The sequence below is a fragment of the Equus caballus genome, chromosome 28 (assembly GCF_041296265.1).
Source record: "Equus caballus isolate H_3958 breed thoroughbred chromosome 28, TB-T2T, whole genome shotgun sequence".
Taxonomy (NCBI): Eukaryota; Metazoa; Chordata; class Mammalia; order Perissodactyla; family Equidae; genus Equus; species Equus caballus.
In genome coordinates this window covers 44,946,162-44,966,371 of record NC_091711.1, presented here as the reverse complement: position 1 = coordinate 44,966,371, position 20,210 = coordinate 44,946,162, and the positions used below count along the sequence as shown (strand labels likewise).

The 20,210-nt window shown below is 57.1% G+C and overlaps 1 protein-coding gene across 1 annotated transcript; it reads right to left on the bottom strand.

Moving 5' to 3' along the window:
* Positions 1–633: 633 nt before the first annotated feature.
* Positions 634–17,684, bottom strand: BIK (BCL2 interacting killer). Its single transcript, XM_070254329.1, has 5 exons — positions 17,588–17,684; positions 4,516–4,641; positions 2,822–2,929; positions 1,873–1,990; positions 634–1,164 (listed from the first exon to the last, which is right to left on the bottom strand). Exons 2-5 carry the CDS (start codon positions 4,632–4,634, stop codon positions 1,075–1,077), a joined length of 435 nt encoding a protein of 144 aa, XP_070110430.1. The 5' UTR covers positions 4,635–4,641; positions 17,588–17,684; the 3' UTR covers positions 634–1,074.
* Positions 17,685–20,210: the final 2,526 nt, after the last annotated feature.

The window sequence follows — 20,210 nt, the reverse complement described above, 5'->3', positions numbered from 1 at the left end:
GGGAAGGCTCTCTAACTCGGGACCCTGGAGGGGGCGGGGGGATGAGGCTGCAGAAGATGCTGCGGCGGGGAAGCTGGACGGAGGTGGCTCACCCCAGCCCAGGGTGGGTATTTGAGGTAGGGGACTGGGGGGTGGGGGAGACACGCAGCACCAGTTCTGGGAGGAGGGCTTGGAGGGGTCTAGAAATATCACTGGTCCTGGTCTGGGGCAGGCTGAGCCCACACGATGGGAGGCCTGGCCCCTCCTACTCCTAGTATCCCTTCCCAGCTCCTTGTCCCCACCACACATAAGTGAGCAGCCCCACTGGCTCCACTGCTCCAGCAGGGAGTGCTGGAGGAGCAAACATAGGGAGGCCCCAATTGTGAGAGGCACTAACACCCCAAAGGAAATAATCCCTAATGGGAGACTTTAGAAACCAAGGCATAACAGAGACAGAGTAAACCAGCTTGTGTTGGGCGAAACTGCATGACAGCATTTGCAGGTGCTGGGACGAGCCAGGAGGCTGTGTGATCCACGCAGCCACACTGGTGTCTGGGAGCACACCCCACCCCTCGTTCCCCACTGCCTGAATCCCCCTCCAGGGGGCAGGATGGAGCCCACGCTGCAAACCCCCAGAGAGAACCAGAGACCAGCTGGAAACCAACATTTTATTGAGCTCTCCCCACCCCTCAGAAATCTATTCCAGCAGATTTTCTCTTTGCCACGGGCATCACAGACACGGGGGCATGACCAGCACTCCCCCCGCCCCCCACATGACCCACCACGAGAGGAAGGCTCCTTCCCGGACAGGCCGCTGCGGAGTGGGCTGGGGCCCGGGGAGCAGGCCCAGCCCGGCCTTGGCATGGGCAGTTAACCAGTAACGACCCCAGAGGTATAATGAATTCATTTCTCTTACAAAAAACAAGAAAAAACTAGTATGAAACCTCAGTAAGTGTCCCAGCACTCAGAGTTTAAATATAAAAAAGGGATCATCAGAAAACAGTTAAAAAGACAACTAAACAAACAAGGCCACCTCCAGGGTGGCGGTCAGGGGGAGGGGACCAGCCCCGCCCCCGCACTGCCCCACAGCGGCCGTCACTGGAGGAGGTGGAGCCCCCAGCCCAGCAGCAGCACCAGCAGCAGCAGCACGGACAGCGCCAGCTCGCGCCCCCGACTGGGGGACACCTGTGGGATGAAGGGGAGAGAAGTGAGGACCCCCAGCCTGGAAGAGGCTTGCTCATTCCACAGCTCGCCGTCCTGTGCGCGCTCTGTGGACATGGGATGAGCACATGTGGGTGACAGTGGGCCGGCAAAGAGCGAGTCTGGTAAAGGAAGGGAACGCAGAAGCGCCTCACTCAGAACTGGAGGGGTCTAGAACAAGGTGCCCTGAAAGATGAGCACAGGACGGGGAGGAGAGGAGAGTGGCCCTTGGGACACACAGAGGAGAGGAGGCCAGCCCACCCGGGCTGCTCGTCTGCCGGGAACTGGCACAATACGGTGGAGAGGTGTGAGGGACCATCCGCGGTGCTGGGGGGGAGGATCAGCAGTGGTCAGGGAAGCAGCTCAGGAGAAGAGGCCTCTGCCCTGGGCAGATAACCAGTCACGTCTGCCAGGTGGAGGCAGTCCTGGTACAGGCGGGAGCACGGGCACAGCTGTGGAAGCTAGCGCACGCAAGGACTCGTGCATCCTCTCTCAGTAAGCCAGCCATCTCAAACCCAAAGGCCCAGGGAACAGGCAGGAGGAGGAATGGGTGAAGCAGGCAAAAGAAGACAATAGGGATTGGTGGGGACTGTGGCAACCAGCGAGGCTGTGCCCTACGGGGCAGCTGCTCCACGGCTCCAGAGGGCTACACATGCAGGAAGGTGAGTCAAGGTCATGAAATCTCAGGCTTACCCTGTCCCTGCGGGTCAGGAAGCTCCAGAACCTTATGTTCTCCCTGAGGTTAGTGAGACCATCCATGAAACTTCTAAAAACACCCCTCAGGCCTGTCTGGTTGTAGGTGAAGGCCAAGCTATAAGACAGATGGGAGGGGGAGCAGGGCCGTTACTGCAGGAACAGGGGCAAGGACGGCCTTTGTTTTAGGTGACAACTGTGTGAGCAGAGGGCCTGTCCCCTCCCCTGGGTGGCTCCACCAATGAGGGCCTCTCTCCCCGGCCATTTCTGGTCCTAAATTCATCTGATTTCCTGTTTCCTCCCCAGCCTGCCGGCCAACCCGCTGGGGGTTCGGCCTTGCGTTCTGGAGCTGGCCACGTGGAAAACGCTCCACTGCCCACAGGCCCAAAGAGGCAGGTCCAGGGGGGCGGGTGCTCACTCCAGAGCAGCTTTGTTCCAATTGTGGTCCGGGCTCCCCAAAGGAAGGCTGCCTCCCTGGGGACCAAGAGACCCCATAAACCTTCATCCTGGTCTCAAAGAGTAAGGTTTCTATGTCCCCACCCTGAGCAATTCTGTGAGGTACTGAGAACCTGCAGGGACGCTGGAAAATCATGGAAGCTGAATGTCATCAGGAGAGAGGCCTCTATGCAGATGGCCCCGCTGACGACACAGACAGCTCCGTCTGAGCTCACTCGGCATCTCCCGTCTTTTTAAGTCAGGACCATTTTGGAAAGATCCTGACTGGGCTTGCTGAGGGAAGAGCGAAAGGGGCTTGGGTTCTGCTGTGTCTGCTGCCTAGTCCAGGAAGAACGGGATGGCAGCAGGCCAGCTCCAGGGGCTGGGGCCTCCTGGGGGTGAGGGACATAAAGGTCTCAGGGCTGCCTGGAGCGGACGGAGCCATTTCCTCCCAGGGGCCCCTGTGGGCCAGGCCCGCGCTATGGAAGCCCTGGGCTGGGCAAGGGCTGGTCACCTGTACACGGCCACCCCAGGCAGCTCAGCGATGTGGGGCAGCAACCATCTCACTTCCATCTCGTCCCCGATGAAGGCCAGCCGCATGGCCACAGAGTCACGGTTGTCACTGTGGAAAGGGCACAGGGAATGAGGAGTGTGGTTGTGCTGGTGACCCCACGCCCAGACCCACCTGGCCAATTGGGCCACAGGTTTGTGGGGTCCACGGGCGGCGCAGAGTGAGGCGAGGGGCAGGGAGCCTTCGCACACCCCTCCACTGGTTCCCACTTTGCTTCAGCAAAAGCCAGCGAGGTCCCGCCCACAGGTGGACTCCCTGAAGTGTGGGCCCCAGATGCCAGGGAGGGGCTGCCCAGTGCAGCCGGGGTCAGTCCTTCTTGCGGAGGGGGTGCTTCTCAGTTTGGTCTGAGCCCCCATGGGGGTGGGAGCGCCCGTGTGCACAGCGGCTCAGCCTCCCCCTGCAGCCCTGCTCCCCCTCCAAGGTAGGCGGATGCCCTGGAGGCCACCTGGGTGGCACGGTGGGCTTGGTGGCAAGGGTGGGCAACAGGCTGGGTAGGTTGGGGGCTCTGAGGCCCCTCAGATCACTCAGGCTGGCTTCTCACAGGGGTCTCAACTTACCCCTCTCCTTGTGGGGAGGGGCTCTGGGAACTGTTCCCTGGTCCCCGATCCTGAAACCACCTCTGCTGTCATCACCCCTGTGAGAACGGAGGGGCCTGGGCCCCCCCTCGCACTGAACGCATGCTGGCTGGAAATGGAGGCTCACACGCTCCCAGCCAACCTCCAGGTCCCACACTCGCCCTCCCCTCCGGGCGTCTGAGCGGCTTCGGCCCTGCCTGCTCGCAGGGGTTTGCCCACACATTCCATCTCGGTGACCTGGCAGCTCTTCTGGAAATTCCCAGGCAGACAGGCCTCCCGGGGGCCAAGGACTCAGGGCCCCTCCCAGCCCTGCCCCGGCTACCTGCCCAGTCTCCCCAGGGTCTGTGCTCTCTCTATTCCAGGGGCACTGGGGGGACAGGATGGCGGGGTGGGAAGGGTTGACTGGCAATCAGGGTGGTGGGCTGAGGTCCCATCTCTACCCTGACACCCTTGGGACCTCAGGAAAACACTGCCTCAGGCTGAACATTCCCTGTTGTCATCTACAAATGGAGCAGGGAGTGGGGAAGAGGCAGATCTTGGGGTCCCTCCAGCCCTAAAATCTCAACCAACCCCAAACCCCACATCCAGGACCTAATGACTAAGAGAATCCTCAGGCTGAAGCAGGAGAGAAGCGTCTCGAACCCTGGAGTGGATGCTGGGAAGACCCCCTCTTCACTGCCCTGCCAGCCAGGGCCAGGAACCGCATCTGAAGCAGCTGCTCAGGCTACTTCCGGTTTTCTAAAACTGGATCCATCTTGAGAGGCCTTGAGGAGGTAGGTGATCGTGGACACGAGGGCCAGGAGGCACCCTGTCCTACGGCCACAAGCTTGAGCCATTTTGACGGCCAGCACCCAAGGTCCATCCTGGGACTGTGAACATGCCGGATGCCCCAAGGGGCCCCCCGTGAGCTGGTATCAGAGCAAAGCGGCCCAGCCCAGGTCACCTGCCCCCATGACCATGCCTGGGGAACCCAGAGGGCCTCTCTCCTAACCACCTGGTAAAGGTCACTGACCAGGAACGGGCATGGGCGTGGGCGGGGCCGTGAGGGCTGCTGGGACCTACCTGTCGGGGGAGGACTCTGTGAGCTCGGTCATGCCAGGAACCTCCAGGGCTTCCGGGCTGCGCTCGTGCAGGAAGGCGTCCAGAAAGAGGTCCCTGGAGACGGGTCCTACTTGAGACATTTCTTCTCTGGGGGAAAACGACACATGCTGACCGGATGCCCAGAACTATGCAACCTGGGTTTCACTCATGTGTCCCCTTCACCTCTGCCCCCAGCCCACTCTCTCTCTGCCAATGCCATCGTCAGCCTCCTCCTACCCCAGCTTCCCCAAGCACGACCCCTGCCCAGCGCTCACTGTGTGGCTCTGGGCAAGACACCAAGCCTCTCTGTTCTCTGTCATACGTCTCTAAGTCAGGGATTTAGAGATGATTCATAAGGGCCCTTGCCTAGAGAATAAATATAAGGAAGCTCTAATACTGGCCTTTAGGAGGCCAGTAATCAAACTAAAAAACCCAAACGTCTGGTGTCAAAATAGTGGATGAAGGCCAGGTTCCACCAGGAGAGCAAGTTCCCTGGGTCTGCCCGGCCACAGAGCCTTCTTTCGACGTCTGCCATCTCCCTTGGGCAGAAACAGCAAATAAGCCAAACGAGGAAAAGTCAGCCACCATCCCAGTCCCCAGAGGGACCACGCTAACCTTCCAGTCTTTTTTCTAGACACACACATGCATCACACACGCATTTTCAAAGATGGGAGCACTCCTTACATAGAGTTTTATAAGCCCCTTTCTTCACCCGACTGTCTTGGCAAGGCTGTTATTTACCTTATTTACCCCGGGGCTCCTTGCTAATAGAACTAATTTTCTTTGAGGTGGCCTTGAATCCTTGTTCTTCTATGCCAATCGTGACCCTCCTGTTCCTCACTTGCCCAGCCTGCCATGCAGCTAGTGGTGGGCATATAACCCAGTCCTGGTCAGTGAGGCCTCAGAATTCTGCTGTGGGGACTGAAAGGGAGCAGACACAGCCTGGGCGGCTCTTCTCCCTCCTTGCTGCCTTCAACACAGGAGTGAAGGCTGGAACTACAGCAGCCATTTTATGACACCGAGGTGTTTAGCACAAGGATAACCAACACGCTAAGACTACAGAGCAGAGAGGCAGAGAGCTTGGCTCTCTGATGGCATTGTTGAACAACCAAAAAAATACAAGCCACTGCCTGCCTAACTGCGTAACAAAAATAAAACCCGACTTGTTCAAATCACCATCCAGGTCCTCCTAACGATTATAACTGGGAATCTCACATCAGTCAATGTTCCCATCACCACTTGTGAAAGCTGGTGGGATTCTGTGACCTTGTTCACTGTAATTTACCCCACACTGGACCAAACAGCCTTAGGTACAGAATACGATGATGAAGAACGCGGCTCTGAAACCAGAGGGCCTGAGTTCGAATCCCAGGTCTGCCGCTTAGCAGCTGCGTGACGCCGCCGCTTTCTCATCTTTCGGGTATCAGCAGTCCCGACTTGGCTGTTGGGGATGAAATGCAGGGATCTCCTTCAAGTACTCTGAGCGGAGCCTGGAACTCTGAGGAGCAGGCACTGACTGTTACGACCTTTGCACTTCAACGTCTAATTCTTACAACGACATCTCAGGTTTTCAAAAATTTCTAATTCCTCACATCTGCCTGCAGTGAACCAAGAAGGGCCAGAGCCGCTGGTCCCCGGGGTGCCCAGGCCAGGGTGGACCAACGTTTATCCCTGAAGGGGGCCGACTGCAGGCAGGACGCACACGGGTGCGCTGTGGGGACACAAGGCTGGACAGGAGTGTGCTCACCACCTGTTTTCAGCATTAAAGGGTGACGGCGGGCACACGAGGACCAGGCAAGGGCTCATGGGAACACAGAGGTAAATGCTGGATCCTCCCGGTGTCTCGGGGCAAGTCTGGACCGGTTATTCTCAACAATGCATCCAAAACGCAGGCAGAGCGATGGACGCGCCGTGACGTCATCGAGGGCCAGACAGGTATGTGAGGGTCTGGGCACTGCGGCCTTTGCGACAAGAACCCATATAAGGACAGTATTGTTCCAGAGAGAACAAATGCCCAGAATTTGCCTCAAAGAGAGAGGGCTGTTTCGGTTTCCTAAGCGGGAAAGAGAAGAGTTTTACATCTGTTCCAGATGAAAGCCCGACGTGAAAGGCAGCTCCAGCAGGAGCCGGGGCTGGAGGAGCAGCCGTGTAAACACAGCCACAATGGCCACAAAAGCCACAGCTGACATATGCCACCCGCACCTGTCAGGAGCACCTTCCCCCATGGGCTGAAAGGAGCTGTCAGGTCAGACCCGGTGGGTGGGGGGAGGGTGGCCCCCGGCCCCCAGGGGGGTGCTGTCACCTGCCGAGGGCACCTGCAGGCAAAGTGTAAGAAGCACGCAGGCCGGAGACCCAGCGACTCCCCTCATGAGGCCAGCGCAGGCCCCGGCTGGGCGCACACATCTTCACGCCTTTGTTCCAGGGGACGCCCAGTAGCAGGTAAAAGCTATGAGGGGAATCCAGAGCCACCGGTGATGCAGCTGTTCGACAAGACTTTAGAAGAAGGCAGATCACAAAACTAGTGTGGTTTGAAGCCACTTTCGTAGCCAGAGTTGAGTTTCACCCGTTTGCCTTTAAATCGAATGTTGTTGAAAGGGGCAAACATGGGTCCTGGGGCCCCGACCTCGAGCCTGAGGCCCCTCGGCACTCACACCATCAGCAGAGTCTGACTTCCTCAATTGTGCTTGTTTTAAACAGACAAAGGAGAAGGGGGGTGGGGGGGCTGGACGACAGGGGGTCTAACACAAAAGGCAAGAGGACTTCAATGGACTTGACTTAGACATAAATGGAGAAAAATATAAACGAGTCTTAGCAAGTTAGAGGAAACCTCTAAACGAGTAAGACATGGACAACATTCCAACCAGCAGAAAAGGATCTGATCATTTCAATAAAAGACAGAAAAGGGAAGATTTCAGCAGATAGGAACATCGAAGTGGAAAACCAAGGGAATCGCCTTCTGGAGCTCCCAGATACAAGACCGGCGTACAAAAATCAACAGCCTCCCTACAAGGCAACCAGGAAATATAGTAGAAACTAAATACACATTAAGGTTTTGGGTTAGGAATGAATCTAATAAAGGATGCTTAAAATCTTTAGGAAGAAAAATTTAAACGTCCATTAAAGGACATAAAAGAGCTATCTGGCAACAACTTTCACGGATGAGATGGTTTAACAGTGCACAGACGGTAAACAGTGTGTGTGTGTGTGTGTGTGTGTGTCTGTGTGTCTGTGTGTCTGTGGTGGCGCCTAAGGGACTGTGATGAGGAGCTGAGCTGCCCCAGGCTCTAGGCCCCAGGGGCTCAGTGTCTATGCAAATGGCCATTTCCCAGGGAGAGCAACGCCAGCCCTCATTTGCGTCTGCCTCTCCTGCTCCCCCTTCCCATCCAGCCTGACCCCCTCCCGCAGGGGGCTATTCTCTCCCCAGAGGCTGCTGTGTGCTCCTGTGGAAGCCCCTGCTTCCCCCACAGGCAAGGGGCCACAAAGGGACTTTGCTGGGCACATGGCCTCTAAGCATCACCACTGTCCCAACAAATCGGCCCCCAGCAGACACTCTCAGAACCCTTGGGCACCAAATGGGATGAGGGGCCCCTGAGTCCTATGCGGGCAGGTGCCTGACCAGGGACAGTGACCACCGGCAGCTTGGCCAGGCTAGGGTAGAGGCCGGAGTGCATCTGACCAGCTCCAGGGGTGGGTGAGCCGTGCCGTGAGGTGGTACCAGACTCAACTGCTGGGAGCAGGGCCCACGTCGGCACCTTCCCGTGGGTCCCAGCCCCTGCTGGACCTCCCTGTCTGCGCCGGCCTGGGACAGACACCAGCGTCTCCTGCATCTCCAGGTTCACGGTCGCTCGTCTGAGCCAGGTTTCCAGCACTGACACTCCATCAGGGCAGGGGAGTCTCGGGTTAACATCCCACCCAACCACTCACTTGTGGCACAACCCTGGGCAAGGTACTGTTGCCTCATCTGTTAGATGGTGATGATGCGCCTGCACTCACGGGGTTCCTTTTCTACGCAAGAACCAGCATTAACGGCCTGTTACAATCCTGGCCGCTGTTCGAGCATCCACTGTGGTCAGGCACTGATTTAAGCCCTGTATACGGATTCTCACTCAACGCTCACAGCCAGGCCTGCGCTGGCCTTGGGGCTCTAGATCTAAATGGGAGCACTCAGAGCGTGGCTGGGAAGCTGGGGTTGGTGTCCCTGCAGCCGCCTCCCAGCTCGGGTCCCTCCCAGCTGCCCCACCACCCTATGGAGGCCCAGCGCTGGTCCCCTCCTGCCCAGCCCCGCTCCAGCTGCCTTGCTGTCTCTGGTCTCCAGCTGGGCTTTCTCCCATCTGATATCCACGTGGCAGCCTCAGATCGGACCCGTCACCACTCCACTAGGCTCCCCCAGCCCCTCGGGAGTCCTGCCACACCACTATCAGGGCCCTTCTCCCTCCGGCCACCTCACCAGCCTCAGCCCCGAAACCCTAATCTCACACCCTGTTCCTGCCACACTAAAGAACGCGCACTTCTGTAGCCACGCCCCGACATGTCAAGCCCCCAAGCCTTTGCATGGGCAGTGCCCGCTGGCTGGCCAGCCTCAGTCTCCTCTGCCTGGCTCATTCCTACTGGGCCCTAAATAACTTGTGTCTAGCATCACCTTCCCAGATCCTCCGAGTCAGGCTGGGGGCCTCCTGCAGCCCCCGTCTCTGCTTCTTTCTGTATCCAACCACACGGGCCGGCGCTGCTTCTCCGTCCACGGTGGCTTACAGCGTGAACGCTGGAGCCAGGCTGTTGGGTGTCCTCCAGTACGTTAAGCTCTCTGCTCCTCAGGTTTCCTCACTTCTAAAAGAGGATACCAGACACACCTACTTCCCAGGGCTGTGGTGAGGACAGACGGACAGGATCTGTGTTAAGGTGAGCGCTAGCAGCACAGGCGCGGCCATTCCCGGCTCCCGGCACCCAGCGCAGAGCAGACGCCCAGTTCTGAGGTCGCCGCAGCTGCACATCCAGGAGCCCACACTGGTTTTAACATCTATTTTTTCCAGCAGATTTGCAAACCAGTAGCTTAAAAGCCTTCTTTGGTGAAAGGAAGGCACACCTCGCCATGTGTCCCCACCCAGGCGGCGGCCCACACACTCACCCTCCCACACGCTCAGTGGAAAAACGAGGCCGGAACCCTCTGTTCCCCACAGAGGCCTGCATGCAAATCGCACCTCTGTGTAGACACAGCCGCCCCACCGCCACAAGGACGCCTGCGGGTCTTGGGAGAGCGGGAGGGCGGGTTCTACACGGACAGCCTGCTTTCGGGGAACAGCTCTGCCCTCAGCTGTGTGAGCACCAGCTCCTGGCCGAAACTCGGTTTCCTTATCTGGGAAAGGGGGAAATGCCATCTCCCTCCCAGGGTTGCATCACAGCCTGAATGAACAGAGATGTGTCCAGGACAGCACAGCACAGGAGATGTTCAGCAAAAGACAACATGGCCAAGGCTGTAGGAACTGGCGGGGAGGGGGCAGCAGGCAACCTCCTGGTGAGGGACCCTCAGACCAAGGCGGGACTCTAACAAGTTCTATTTCACAGACGGGCAAACAGGTGCAGAGGGCGGAGGGACCAGACGGGTCACTGGGAGGCTCAGCTGAGAAAGATGATGCTCCTTCCAAGGGGCCAGTTTCACAGGACGTGCCCCTCCCACACACACACTGGGATGGAAACAGCTGGCCCCTCCTTGGAGGAGGGACCCTTAGTCTCCCCAAGCCCAGCCCTGCCCGCTCCCTTTCCTGCTCCCAGCCTTGCCACATGTCCCTACATGCCCTGCAGCAAATCAGGAGCATGTGATGACACCTTTGGGACTCCAACAAAGCCAAGAGGTCACTGGAGTCCCAGGTGCCAGGCCAGTGGCTGCTGGGCAGACCCAACTGGGAAACCCTAGTCCCTAATCTTTTTTTTTTTTTTCTGAAGAAGATTGGCCCTGAGCTAACATCTATTGCCAATCTTTCTCTTTATTTTCCCTCCCCAAAGCCCCAGTACGTAGTTGTTTATCCTAGTTGTAGCTCATTCTAGCTCTTCTATATGGGACGCTGCCACAGCATGGCTTGACGAGCAGCGTGTAGGTCTGCGCCTGGGATCAGAACCACCAAACCCTGGGCCACGGAAGTGGAGCACACAAAATTAACCACTCGGCCACGGGACCCACCCCCCAGTCTTTCTCCATCAGGGCTTCCCACCCACACCCCTCCCAGTCACCAGCTCTTCCCCACCCATGACGGGGTGATACCCTGGTTTACAGAGCACCCAGTGCTCAAAGCATCGGGCGCACACACAAGCTCTAACTCTGTGGGACAGACCTGGGTTCCAGTCCCCGCTCTGCCACTGCTTTGTGACCTGGACCAATCACCTAACCTCTAGCTCAGAGCAGCCTCCCGCGTGGTAGGAGCACAACCTCCAGGGCTGGGAAGATAAAAAGATACAACTGTTGCCCTTCTCCCAGCAGGTAGCAGGGGCTCCCAAGCTGGTTAACCAGTCAACAGACCAGAGGGGAGGGGGGCACAGCTGGGGTATCTACCAAAGTCACTAATACACACAACCTCTGATTTCTAGCCATGTGTCCTGCAGACACCCCTGCACGTCCCTGGCAGCCCCGAAGAAGGGAAGCAGCGGGTCTGTAGGCGCCGCACACCAGACTCCACCAACACGGCAGGAGGAACGGTCTCTAACTGTGCTGCCCCGCGTGTACAAATAAACGACACAAACACTTCTATCCCGCAGAGATCATCTCCTGCAGGAGAAAGAGGGGAAGGGGGGGCTCCGGGACAGAGGTGGGAGGGAGACAATTTTTACTATATACACACTTCTGTGCTCTTGAACTTTCATTACCAGGCATGTGCTGAGATCACTGATACAAAGAATAATTGTTTCAAGTTACTAGCTTGAATGTGTCCACATGGAGATGTTTACCTTAAAGGTCTATTTCAGGAATCAAGTCCCCAACCCCGCTGAGCCCCCAACCCCAGCAGCCACCTCCTCCCACTCCCTCCCCAGCGCCCAGGGGTGGGGGAAGTCCAGACCCCCACCTGCCATTGTGAACCTGCAGATGCCCGAAACAGCTTGCCTTGCCGGAGGTGGGCCGGGCTCACTTCCCTTAAGTGATGGAGAAATAACTGGGGGGAAAAAAGACAAGGAGGGAGAGAAAGGAGGGAGAGAAAAGTGAGGAGAAAGGTATTTCAAGCAAAAGGCAAGTTGGAAATTCACCCGTGGGAGTAGGTGGGAGTTGTTCAGTAATTTTGAAAGTGGCAGCTTGGAATGGACCCCCTGAGTGAGGGCCATCCAGACTTGGGACTCCACCTGCACCGTGGCCCTCCCCTTTGACCCCGGCACAGGTGCTGGCCTGATCCACCCTGAACTCAGGTGCCAAAAAGCCATCCACCGGGGTGGGGTGGGTGGGGGTAAGCAGTCCAGTCTCGGCTGGGCTTCCGGCTGCTGTGGCCTCAGGCAAGGGCCGCCCTCTCCACCCACTGCTTAATGCTCTTGGCGGCCCCACATCCTTTTTATTTGCATCCACTGAGCCCCTCCCTCCCTCAGAAGGAGGGGACTGTTTGCCCCATTTCACAGATGCGGGACCTGGGAGGGTTGAGAATGGAAATTCAGAGCCCCTTCCCCATACCATCACGCTACCCACCTCCAGACTCTAAAAACGTACACACCCACCTAGCAACGCAGGTGGACAGACGCGGAAAAAATAAGGCAGGCAGCCTTGACAATTCCCAAAGGTCTCTTTCTGGGACTAGAAATGCCAAATGGTTTTCACTGAACTCAACAGGACGGCACATGCTGGGGCCCTGCATGCGGGGCACAGCAAGGGCTCGACCATCAGGCACGGTCCATGTTTGCACGGCGCCCTCTGAGTGCAGGAGCCGAGAGGCAGCTGTGGGTGTGGGTGGACGCATCAGGCACGTCACCCCACGGGAGGGCGGAACATCCTCCCCGATTTACAGATGAGGAAACTGAGGTTAAAGACAGTGAAGGGCTTGTCACACACCCAAGGGGAGGCACTACGGTAAGCTGGGCCTCCCACTCTGGGGACAGACTTTCTTGGCCACCACAGCTTAGGGCAAAGTTTGGCAGGAACTGCTCAGGCCTGACTCGGCTCCAGGTCCCCGGGCCTCGCCCTGGCCCGGCTCAGCACGCTTGGGAACGTGAGCAGAAAGAATGATGCAAACCCAGGGCCCCTTTTCCTCCCAAATCCACACTTGGGCAGGCTGGCCACGGCAAAAAAGGAAGGAGGTGGGTCTGTGTGTAGCGACAGGGGAAGCCGCCACAGTTGGCAGCTGAGTGACAGACAGGAGCACGATGATATGACGTGATCTATGCAAACGTTTCCATTTCAGTGGCTACAGACACTAAACATGAATGGAAACGCTGCGCTCAGGGCACTCGGCTGGTGGCAGGCCTGGGTTCCAGGTCGGCTCGGCCGGGTGACTTTTGAGAAAGTCCTCAGCCCCTCTGGACCCCTAATTCCTTGTTTGTAAAAGCAGCGTTGGGAGATTTTCTTTTATGTCCTTTCCTGCTCCAATATCTACGAAAACACTCCACACGGGAGAGGAAGTGAAACAGACTAAGAACTCTCTTGACCACTGACTTTAAAATTGGCTTTAAAGCGGTTTGCTGTAGTCTGAATGTGTGTGTCCCCCAAATTCATATGTTGGAAACCGACTGCCCTGGGGTGATGGTACCAGGAGGCGGGGCCTGAGGAGGCGGTCAGATCCCACGGCTCTGCTAAAAGGATCAGTGCTTGCCTAAGGGGCCCAGGAGAGCTCCCTGCCCGTCCCCCATGCCCGTCCCCCACTCGAGGACACAGGGAGCCTGTGGCACCCTGACCTTGGACTTCCGGTGTCCAGAACTGTGAGGAATAAAAAACTTCCGTGCTGTGAGCCGCCCAGTGTGTGGTATTCTGTTCTGCTACACGGTTCAACGACGCGAACGGAAAACAGGTGGGGACACGGGACAAGGAAAACCTGGAAGGGCACATCCTGCGAGTCGTAGGGAATCATCACCCAAATCTTTGCTGACACCCAAAAGGGGACCCAAGGGGACCCCTGTGCTTTCCCATCACCATCGGAAAGAACAGGGCGCCAAGGCACCACCCGGGTCTGCAGTTTTTAAGTCTAAAAAGCATGTATTTAAAATAAGCTCTTAATAAGTATTTGAAGTAAGTGAAGGACCGTGACTTGTGGGGCGCAAACACTGAGCGGACCAGAGAGACACGTGGCCCTTGGGGCCCCCTTCCTTCCAGACAGTTTTGGGTCTCCCCTCAGTGCTCTCAGAGGGGTCTCACTCACTCACCGGCCCGACACGCCCTCCGGGCAACAGCCTTAGGAGCTCCCATTTCCTCCATGTGACAAAGTCCTCAGGCCCCCACTGTGCCAACACTGAACCCTGACTTTACACTATCCCTCTGCCTCGCCCAGGCTGGCCCAGGGGACCTGCTTCTTCCTTTCAAGCCCAGCCCAGAACCCACTCCTCCCGATCTCCCCGGGACAGAATTAACGGCTCCTCATCTGCACTGTCCCGGCACCTCAGGTAAACAGACCTGGACTGGGCACTGAGCCCATCACAGTCTCATTAAATGTTTACCTGTCTGTCTGCCCCAGCTCAGAGCAGGAGCCCAGTGAATGGGGACAGCCCAGGGGGAAGCAGCCAGGACACTGTAAAACAGAAGGCAGGGCTGGGCTCACAGTGACAGGCAGTTCCCGGCTGGAGGACCCTGGACTGGATGCACCCTCTCCTGATGAGAGCCCAGTCGGGAGGGTAGCCCTGAGAGCGCTCGCTAAGAGGAAGCGATCATGCCGTGAACCTGAGCTCAGGAGCGGTCACACCCACGCTGACCACCTCGTGTCCCAGCTGGGATTTTCCTGATGCGTCAGTGTGCACGGGAAACCGGGCATATCTCCTTGGCCTGGCCTTAAAATAGACCCTCTTCGGAGCTCCAACCCACTGACACACAAATGTCATCTTTTGGGAAAAAAAATCACCAAGAACTCTCAATCTGTTGTGGTGGTGGTGGAGAAGGGTTCACCCTGAGCTAACATCCGTGCCAGGCTTCCTCTATTTTGTATGTGGGACACCGCCACAGCATGGCTGCTGAGCGGAGTAGGTCAGCACCCAGGATCCGAACCTGCGAACCCAGGCCGCCGAAGCAGAGCACGCACAACTTTAGCTTAAACTCTCAGTCTTAAATATCCTTTCCACAGTGACTCACCCCAAGGAGCCAGGTGGGCTTCTCCCTCCCCGGTGAAGCTGCACTTCCTCTCAGAGTCTAGGTGACCCGGTGTCTTCTCCCGCCTCCAGAAAAACAGGTTTATACCACGCGGCGCCCAGAAAGGCCCAGCGAGTGTTTTGTGTTGTCACATCCTAATATTGACACTAGGAAAATCAGCTGCCCGCTCTGAGCCAGTGCCTGTGCCCTGGCCACCAGCCTGCCCCTCTCCTGCCCACCTCGGAGCCAACAAGGAACTCAGGCCGGAGGACTTATTTGCTTACATTCTGTATTTCTCCCAGGGCCCGGGCCCAACCAACCAATGGCAGGACAAAGAGATGAGGGAGCGGCCGCCCGTGTCCACGCCAGACCCACCGCAGGCTTCCTGGTGGCCGCCAACAACAAAACCCGAGCGTGCCAGGAACTTCCTTGAAACCTCTTAGAATTGTTTTGAGCAGAGAGAAAAACAGCCAGACTCTCGTGGGATCCACTCTGTCCCCGGCAGGGGAAGCAAGAAACCATTAATTGTCTACAAATTTAATAGGTTCACTAAAAACAGGATGCTTTCCAGGGAGAGGGGAAAAGGCCTCCGAGGTCAGCGTCAAGCCCTGCGGGTGGATGGAGCCCCTCCCCAACGCACCCCACTTCCACTTCTTAGAGAGACGACCAGGAGCGAAGAAAAGGGCAGACACTGCGCTCAGGTTTCTCTGCGGCTCAGGGAGTCCAGCTTCTAACCCTACTAACCACCTAAAACTTACAATAACCCACGTGCTTTCAGCTCTCTATCCCGCTGCTTCTCAGCACGTCCAGGCTGTGACAGGCCCCGGGGCTACACTCCAGTTCTCCGGGAGCTGCAGGCTACTGTAAGTCACACTAAGTGAGCACAAGTGGGTAATTTCACACTCTCTTCAGTGTCCCAAAGACAGTAAAGCAAGGTCCTAGGACAGAGGAATTGGTGGGAGGAGGGGGGGCGGCTGCAGCTTTAGATGGAGTAGTCAGGGAAGACTGCTCAGAGGAGGTGGCAACTGAGCTGAGACAGCAAAGAAGGAAGATGAATGCGACACCCACAGGCATTGTGCAAGGATATCACTCCACTTGTTTCAGACCTCATGCCATCCCACGGAAGCCCTCACGGTATCCCTGGTTCCTGGAGAAATAGGCCTGCTAAGACAGTTCCACCAAAAAAAGATCAGCTGGCAACCATCTTAGGCTGGTTCAATATGCACTCAGCCCTGGTGGACACTGGCTCACAGCCGGCACCCTGGAAGCCACTCTCCCCAAATGCTTTAGATATCTTAAACCAAAAACGAGCAAAAATAAGCTTGTACAACCTAAGGCTGGGAAGGCTGGAAACGCCACAGCTAACTCAATCGCCAACAGCCCTGTGACCTTGAGGTTCAGAAGATGGTGGGAAATCCCCAAATCCTGGAGTGAGAGGGAGGAGCCCGGTGGAGAAGAGGTGATGCAAAGGGAAGTGCGGCAGCTGGGTGCTGACAGCAGCATCCAGGCCCAGCTATTCCCTCAGCCAGACCCTTTAAGGAACAAGTGCAAAACACACTAAAAATGTGCCACTCGTGGGGACTTCTTCCAAAGGCAGGCCCCAAATAAGCAGAAATGAAGTTAAGTGTTAACTCCAGGGAAGGCACGAACAGTCACCCAAATCACCAACACTTGAGCGGTGTCTTCCACACCTGGTGGGAAACCTTGTGGACCCATTTTAAAGAAAGGGCAGACCGAGGCTCAGGCTGGAGGTGCCCAACACAGCTGGGAAGTGGCTGCGGGGAGTTGTGGCCTGGCTTCCAGAAAAAGGCTCTGGGCTTTTAGCTGCACAGCACTCACAATGCTTTCTGGAACTGAGGTCTGAGTTTCTCCATCTGTAAAATGAGGACCCCTCCCACCCCCCAGCTTTGGAGGCAGGCCAGCACAGAGCTCAATGGTCTGTCCCCTTCCTAAGGCGGGAAGGACAAGCTGAGAACCCTCCTTCCCGGGGGGCTGGGGAGAGGCTCACAGCGAAGCTGCGATCCAGGGCGCGCCACAGCAGGTGCTCCAAAAATGTTACAACAGCAGCAGCAGCAACAACAACGTCCCGCCGCCCGGGGGGCTCATTCTAACGAAAATTAGAGTAACAATGAACGGTTTACAAAGCGGTTCGCCCCCGGGAGGCCGGAGTCTACCGCGCCCCAGGCCCCTGGGCTGGCGGTGGCCGAGGCGGCCGGCGGGACCCTCGCGGTCACGGGCTGGCACGCGCCCCGCGGCCCCTCCAGCGCCGAGCGCGGCCCGCACAAGTTCCTGTCCCCACTGCTCTCGCGTCCCAGAATCCGTCCTTTCTCCGGCCCCTCGCAGGTGCGCGGCGACTCGGGGCGCCCCGGGTCCCGGCGGGGACCAGGGCCCGACGCCATCTTCCCTTTTTCCGCGGACGCGCGGGCTGTGCCGTCGCGGCCCGGTGCGCACGGCCGCCGAGGACCGGGGAGCCCGGCCCCGGGCGGCGCAGGAGGGCATGGCGGGGCGACAGGCCATCCGGCCTCCGGGCGGGGCGCAGAGGGACCGCCCCATTGCACAGAAGTGGAGACTGAGGCCCGCGGGGGGCGCGACTGGCACCATCGCCGGCGGGGACCCGGAGACCCCGCCCGAGAGGGGGCTTTTCGGAGCCCGGAGCCCGAGACATCGCCCGCAAAGGACACACCCAGTAGCTGCCCGGGAAGAAAAAACCTGGATCCCCCACCTTCCAGCCCCTGGGCGCCCACCTGCTGGGCTCGGGCTGGGCGGAGGGGCGGAGGGCGCCGGGGCTAGGGTCACGGCACGGGCGGTAGAGCTCGGACTCACCTCGCGGCGGTGGCGGCGCTGGCGACGGTAGCAGGGTCCACAGCGCTCCAGCTGGGAGGCGTATTGCGTGCGGCGGGCGGCCCGCGCGCCCATATAAACCGGCGGGCCCCGCCCCGCCCCGCCCCGCCCCCGGCCGCCTCGGCCGCCTCGCCCGCCCCGCGGCGCCGAGTCCAGGACCCAGGGCCGAATGGCAACAGATAATGCTACAGATGTGATCTGTTTACTCGCTTACTGTCTCTCTGCCTCCTGGCATTTGCAAGCTTGTTTTGTCGCGTGCGCTCCTTCCCAGCACGGCCGTGCACACAGTAGGCTCCGAGGCACATCTGTGGACGAATCCACTGGCCGAATTTGGGTGTATAATCCAGAATTTTTACATGGATCGCCTCACTTCGTCCTCCGAGCAGTCCTAAGGGCTCAGTGCTTTTTTTTTATGCCCATTTTACCGATGAGGAAACTGAGGCCCTGGAAGACGAAATGACTTGCTAAATAGCGTGAATTCAGCGCTCAAATATTCGTGCTCTGTGTGCTGGCAGCTTCGGGGTTATGATTTGTTTCTTTTTTTTCATTTTTTTTTATTGTAGTAAAATACACATCACATAAAACTTACCATCTTTATGTTTTTAAATGTATGTTCAGTGGTATCAAATATATTCACAATGTTTTGCAACCATCACCACCACCCATCTCCATAACTTTCCACCTTGTAAAACAAACTGTGTACCCATTAAACAATAATGCTCCATTCCCCCCTCTCCCCAGGCCCTGGCGACGTCCTGGAGTTAGATATTTTTAAGGCCATTTCACAAATGTGAAAGCTGAGGCTCGTGCTTTCGTAGAAATAGCATCAACAGCATCCTACCTAAGCCTGGGGTGTCTGGCCCCACTCCTACCCAACCCCCCTCCTTCCAGCAGCACAATCCACGGGGGGCAGCCCTCCCTGCCTGGCGCCCCTGGGCCTGGGAAGAGATGGGGGGCAGAGCCGGACCCCAAAGCCCCCAGGAAGGAGGAGAAATCAGGAAGGTTCCAGGCCTGGGGTGGGTTAGGGAGAGGTAGGGTCTCAGTCCCCAAGCCCAGACGCTGGGGTGTTGAAGGTGGAGAAGAGCAGAGCTGTGAGGTGGGATTACAAAGTAACCATTGTCTGGGAACACAAGGCTTGTTTACCAGTCCTGCCTCTCTGAGGGCAGAGCGGCAGGGTCCAGGGGGCCTCCCTCGCGCTAGGTCTGCCATTTGCTACCTGTTGGTCCTGGTTACCGCTTCTTCCCGCCTCTGGAGTGACAACGGTGATACCCATGTTTCTTTCAGTGTTCCCATCTGTGAAATGGGCTGACAGCGGAGACCGCCCCCCCCTGCAGGGCATGGGCCAACCAGAGGAGATAAACATGAGATGTTGAGTAGACTCCCGCAGAGCTTAAACCGCAGGGCCCCTCTGTCCCTTGGGGTTCTTCTGGCCTCTTCTGATTCTGCAATCCTTTCCTTGAGGGCCCCCCAAATCACATCAACTCCAAGCCTGGCAAAGGCTGGATGGCCCTGATGGCTGCTGGAAGCCACAGGGTGCCGTGCAGGCAGGAGCGCTGCACCACAGGGGCCTGCCTCTAAATGCACTCTGTGGATGCGAGACAGACTTGGAGGGGAAAGCCGGGACACGGGCTCTCACGGGCAAAAAAGATGTGACGTGTGTGAGAATGCTTCCAGGGGGCCCTCGGGGCTGAAGACTCAGTGCCAGCCACACAGTAGGTGTGCAGTAAACGATAGTGGAGGACAGTTGGGGACAGATTGGGGATGGAAGTAACCAGGGAAGTGGTGGGGGAGGATATTTTTGCCTTGCAAGTTCCCAAGATTATACACAATCAAACTGACACCAGGAGGCAAAAACCTTTTGAATAAGAATGGGGCCTGTGGAAGGCCTTGGCTTCCTGTCAGTCCAAAAAAGGCCCTGAGTATTTATGCAAGGAACTTCAAATCAAGAATTCACAGAGATTATGCACCCCTATGTTCATCAAAGCATTATTCACAATAGCCAAGACGTGGGAGCAACCCAAGTGCCCAGCAACTGATGATTGGATAAAGAAGATGTGGTATATCTATACAATAGAATACTACTCAGCCATAAAAAAAAAATAAAATCGTCCCATTTGCAACAGCATGGGTAGACCTTGAGGGTATTATGTTAAGTGAAATAAGCCAGACAGAGAAGGCAGAGGTTGCATGATTTCACTCACATGTGGAAGATAAACAAACACATGGACAAAGAGAACAGATTAGTAGTTACCAGAGGAGAAGAGAGTGGGTGGGTATAAAGGGATAAACAGGCACATGTGTATGACGATGGATAAAAACTAGACTATTGGTGGTGAGCGCGATGCAGTCTATACAGAAACTGATAAACAATGATGTACATCTGAAAAAAAAGGCCCTGGGTGAGACAGCAAATGATAATAGCAATAACCATAATAATGGCAACTGCCACCACCTGTTCAGGTCCCCCAAACTCAGGCTGCACACTTTCTATTATCGCCTGCAATCCTGCAGCTGCCCCATGGTGCAGGAACGGCCATCCCCGTGTGACAGACACCAAAGACCCACAGAGGGTCTGACACAGGTGGGAGAGAACCTGTGGCCCCAT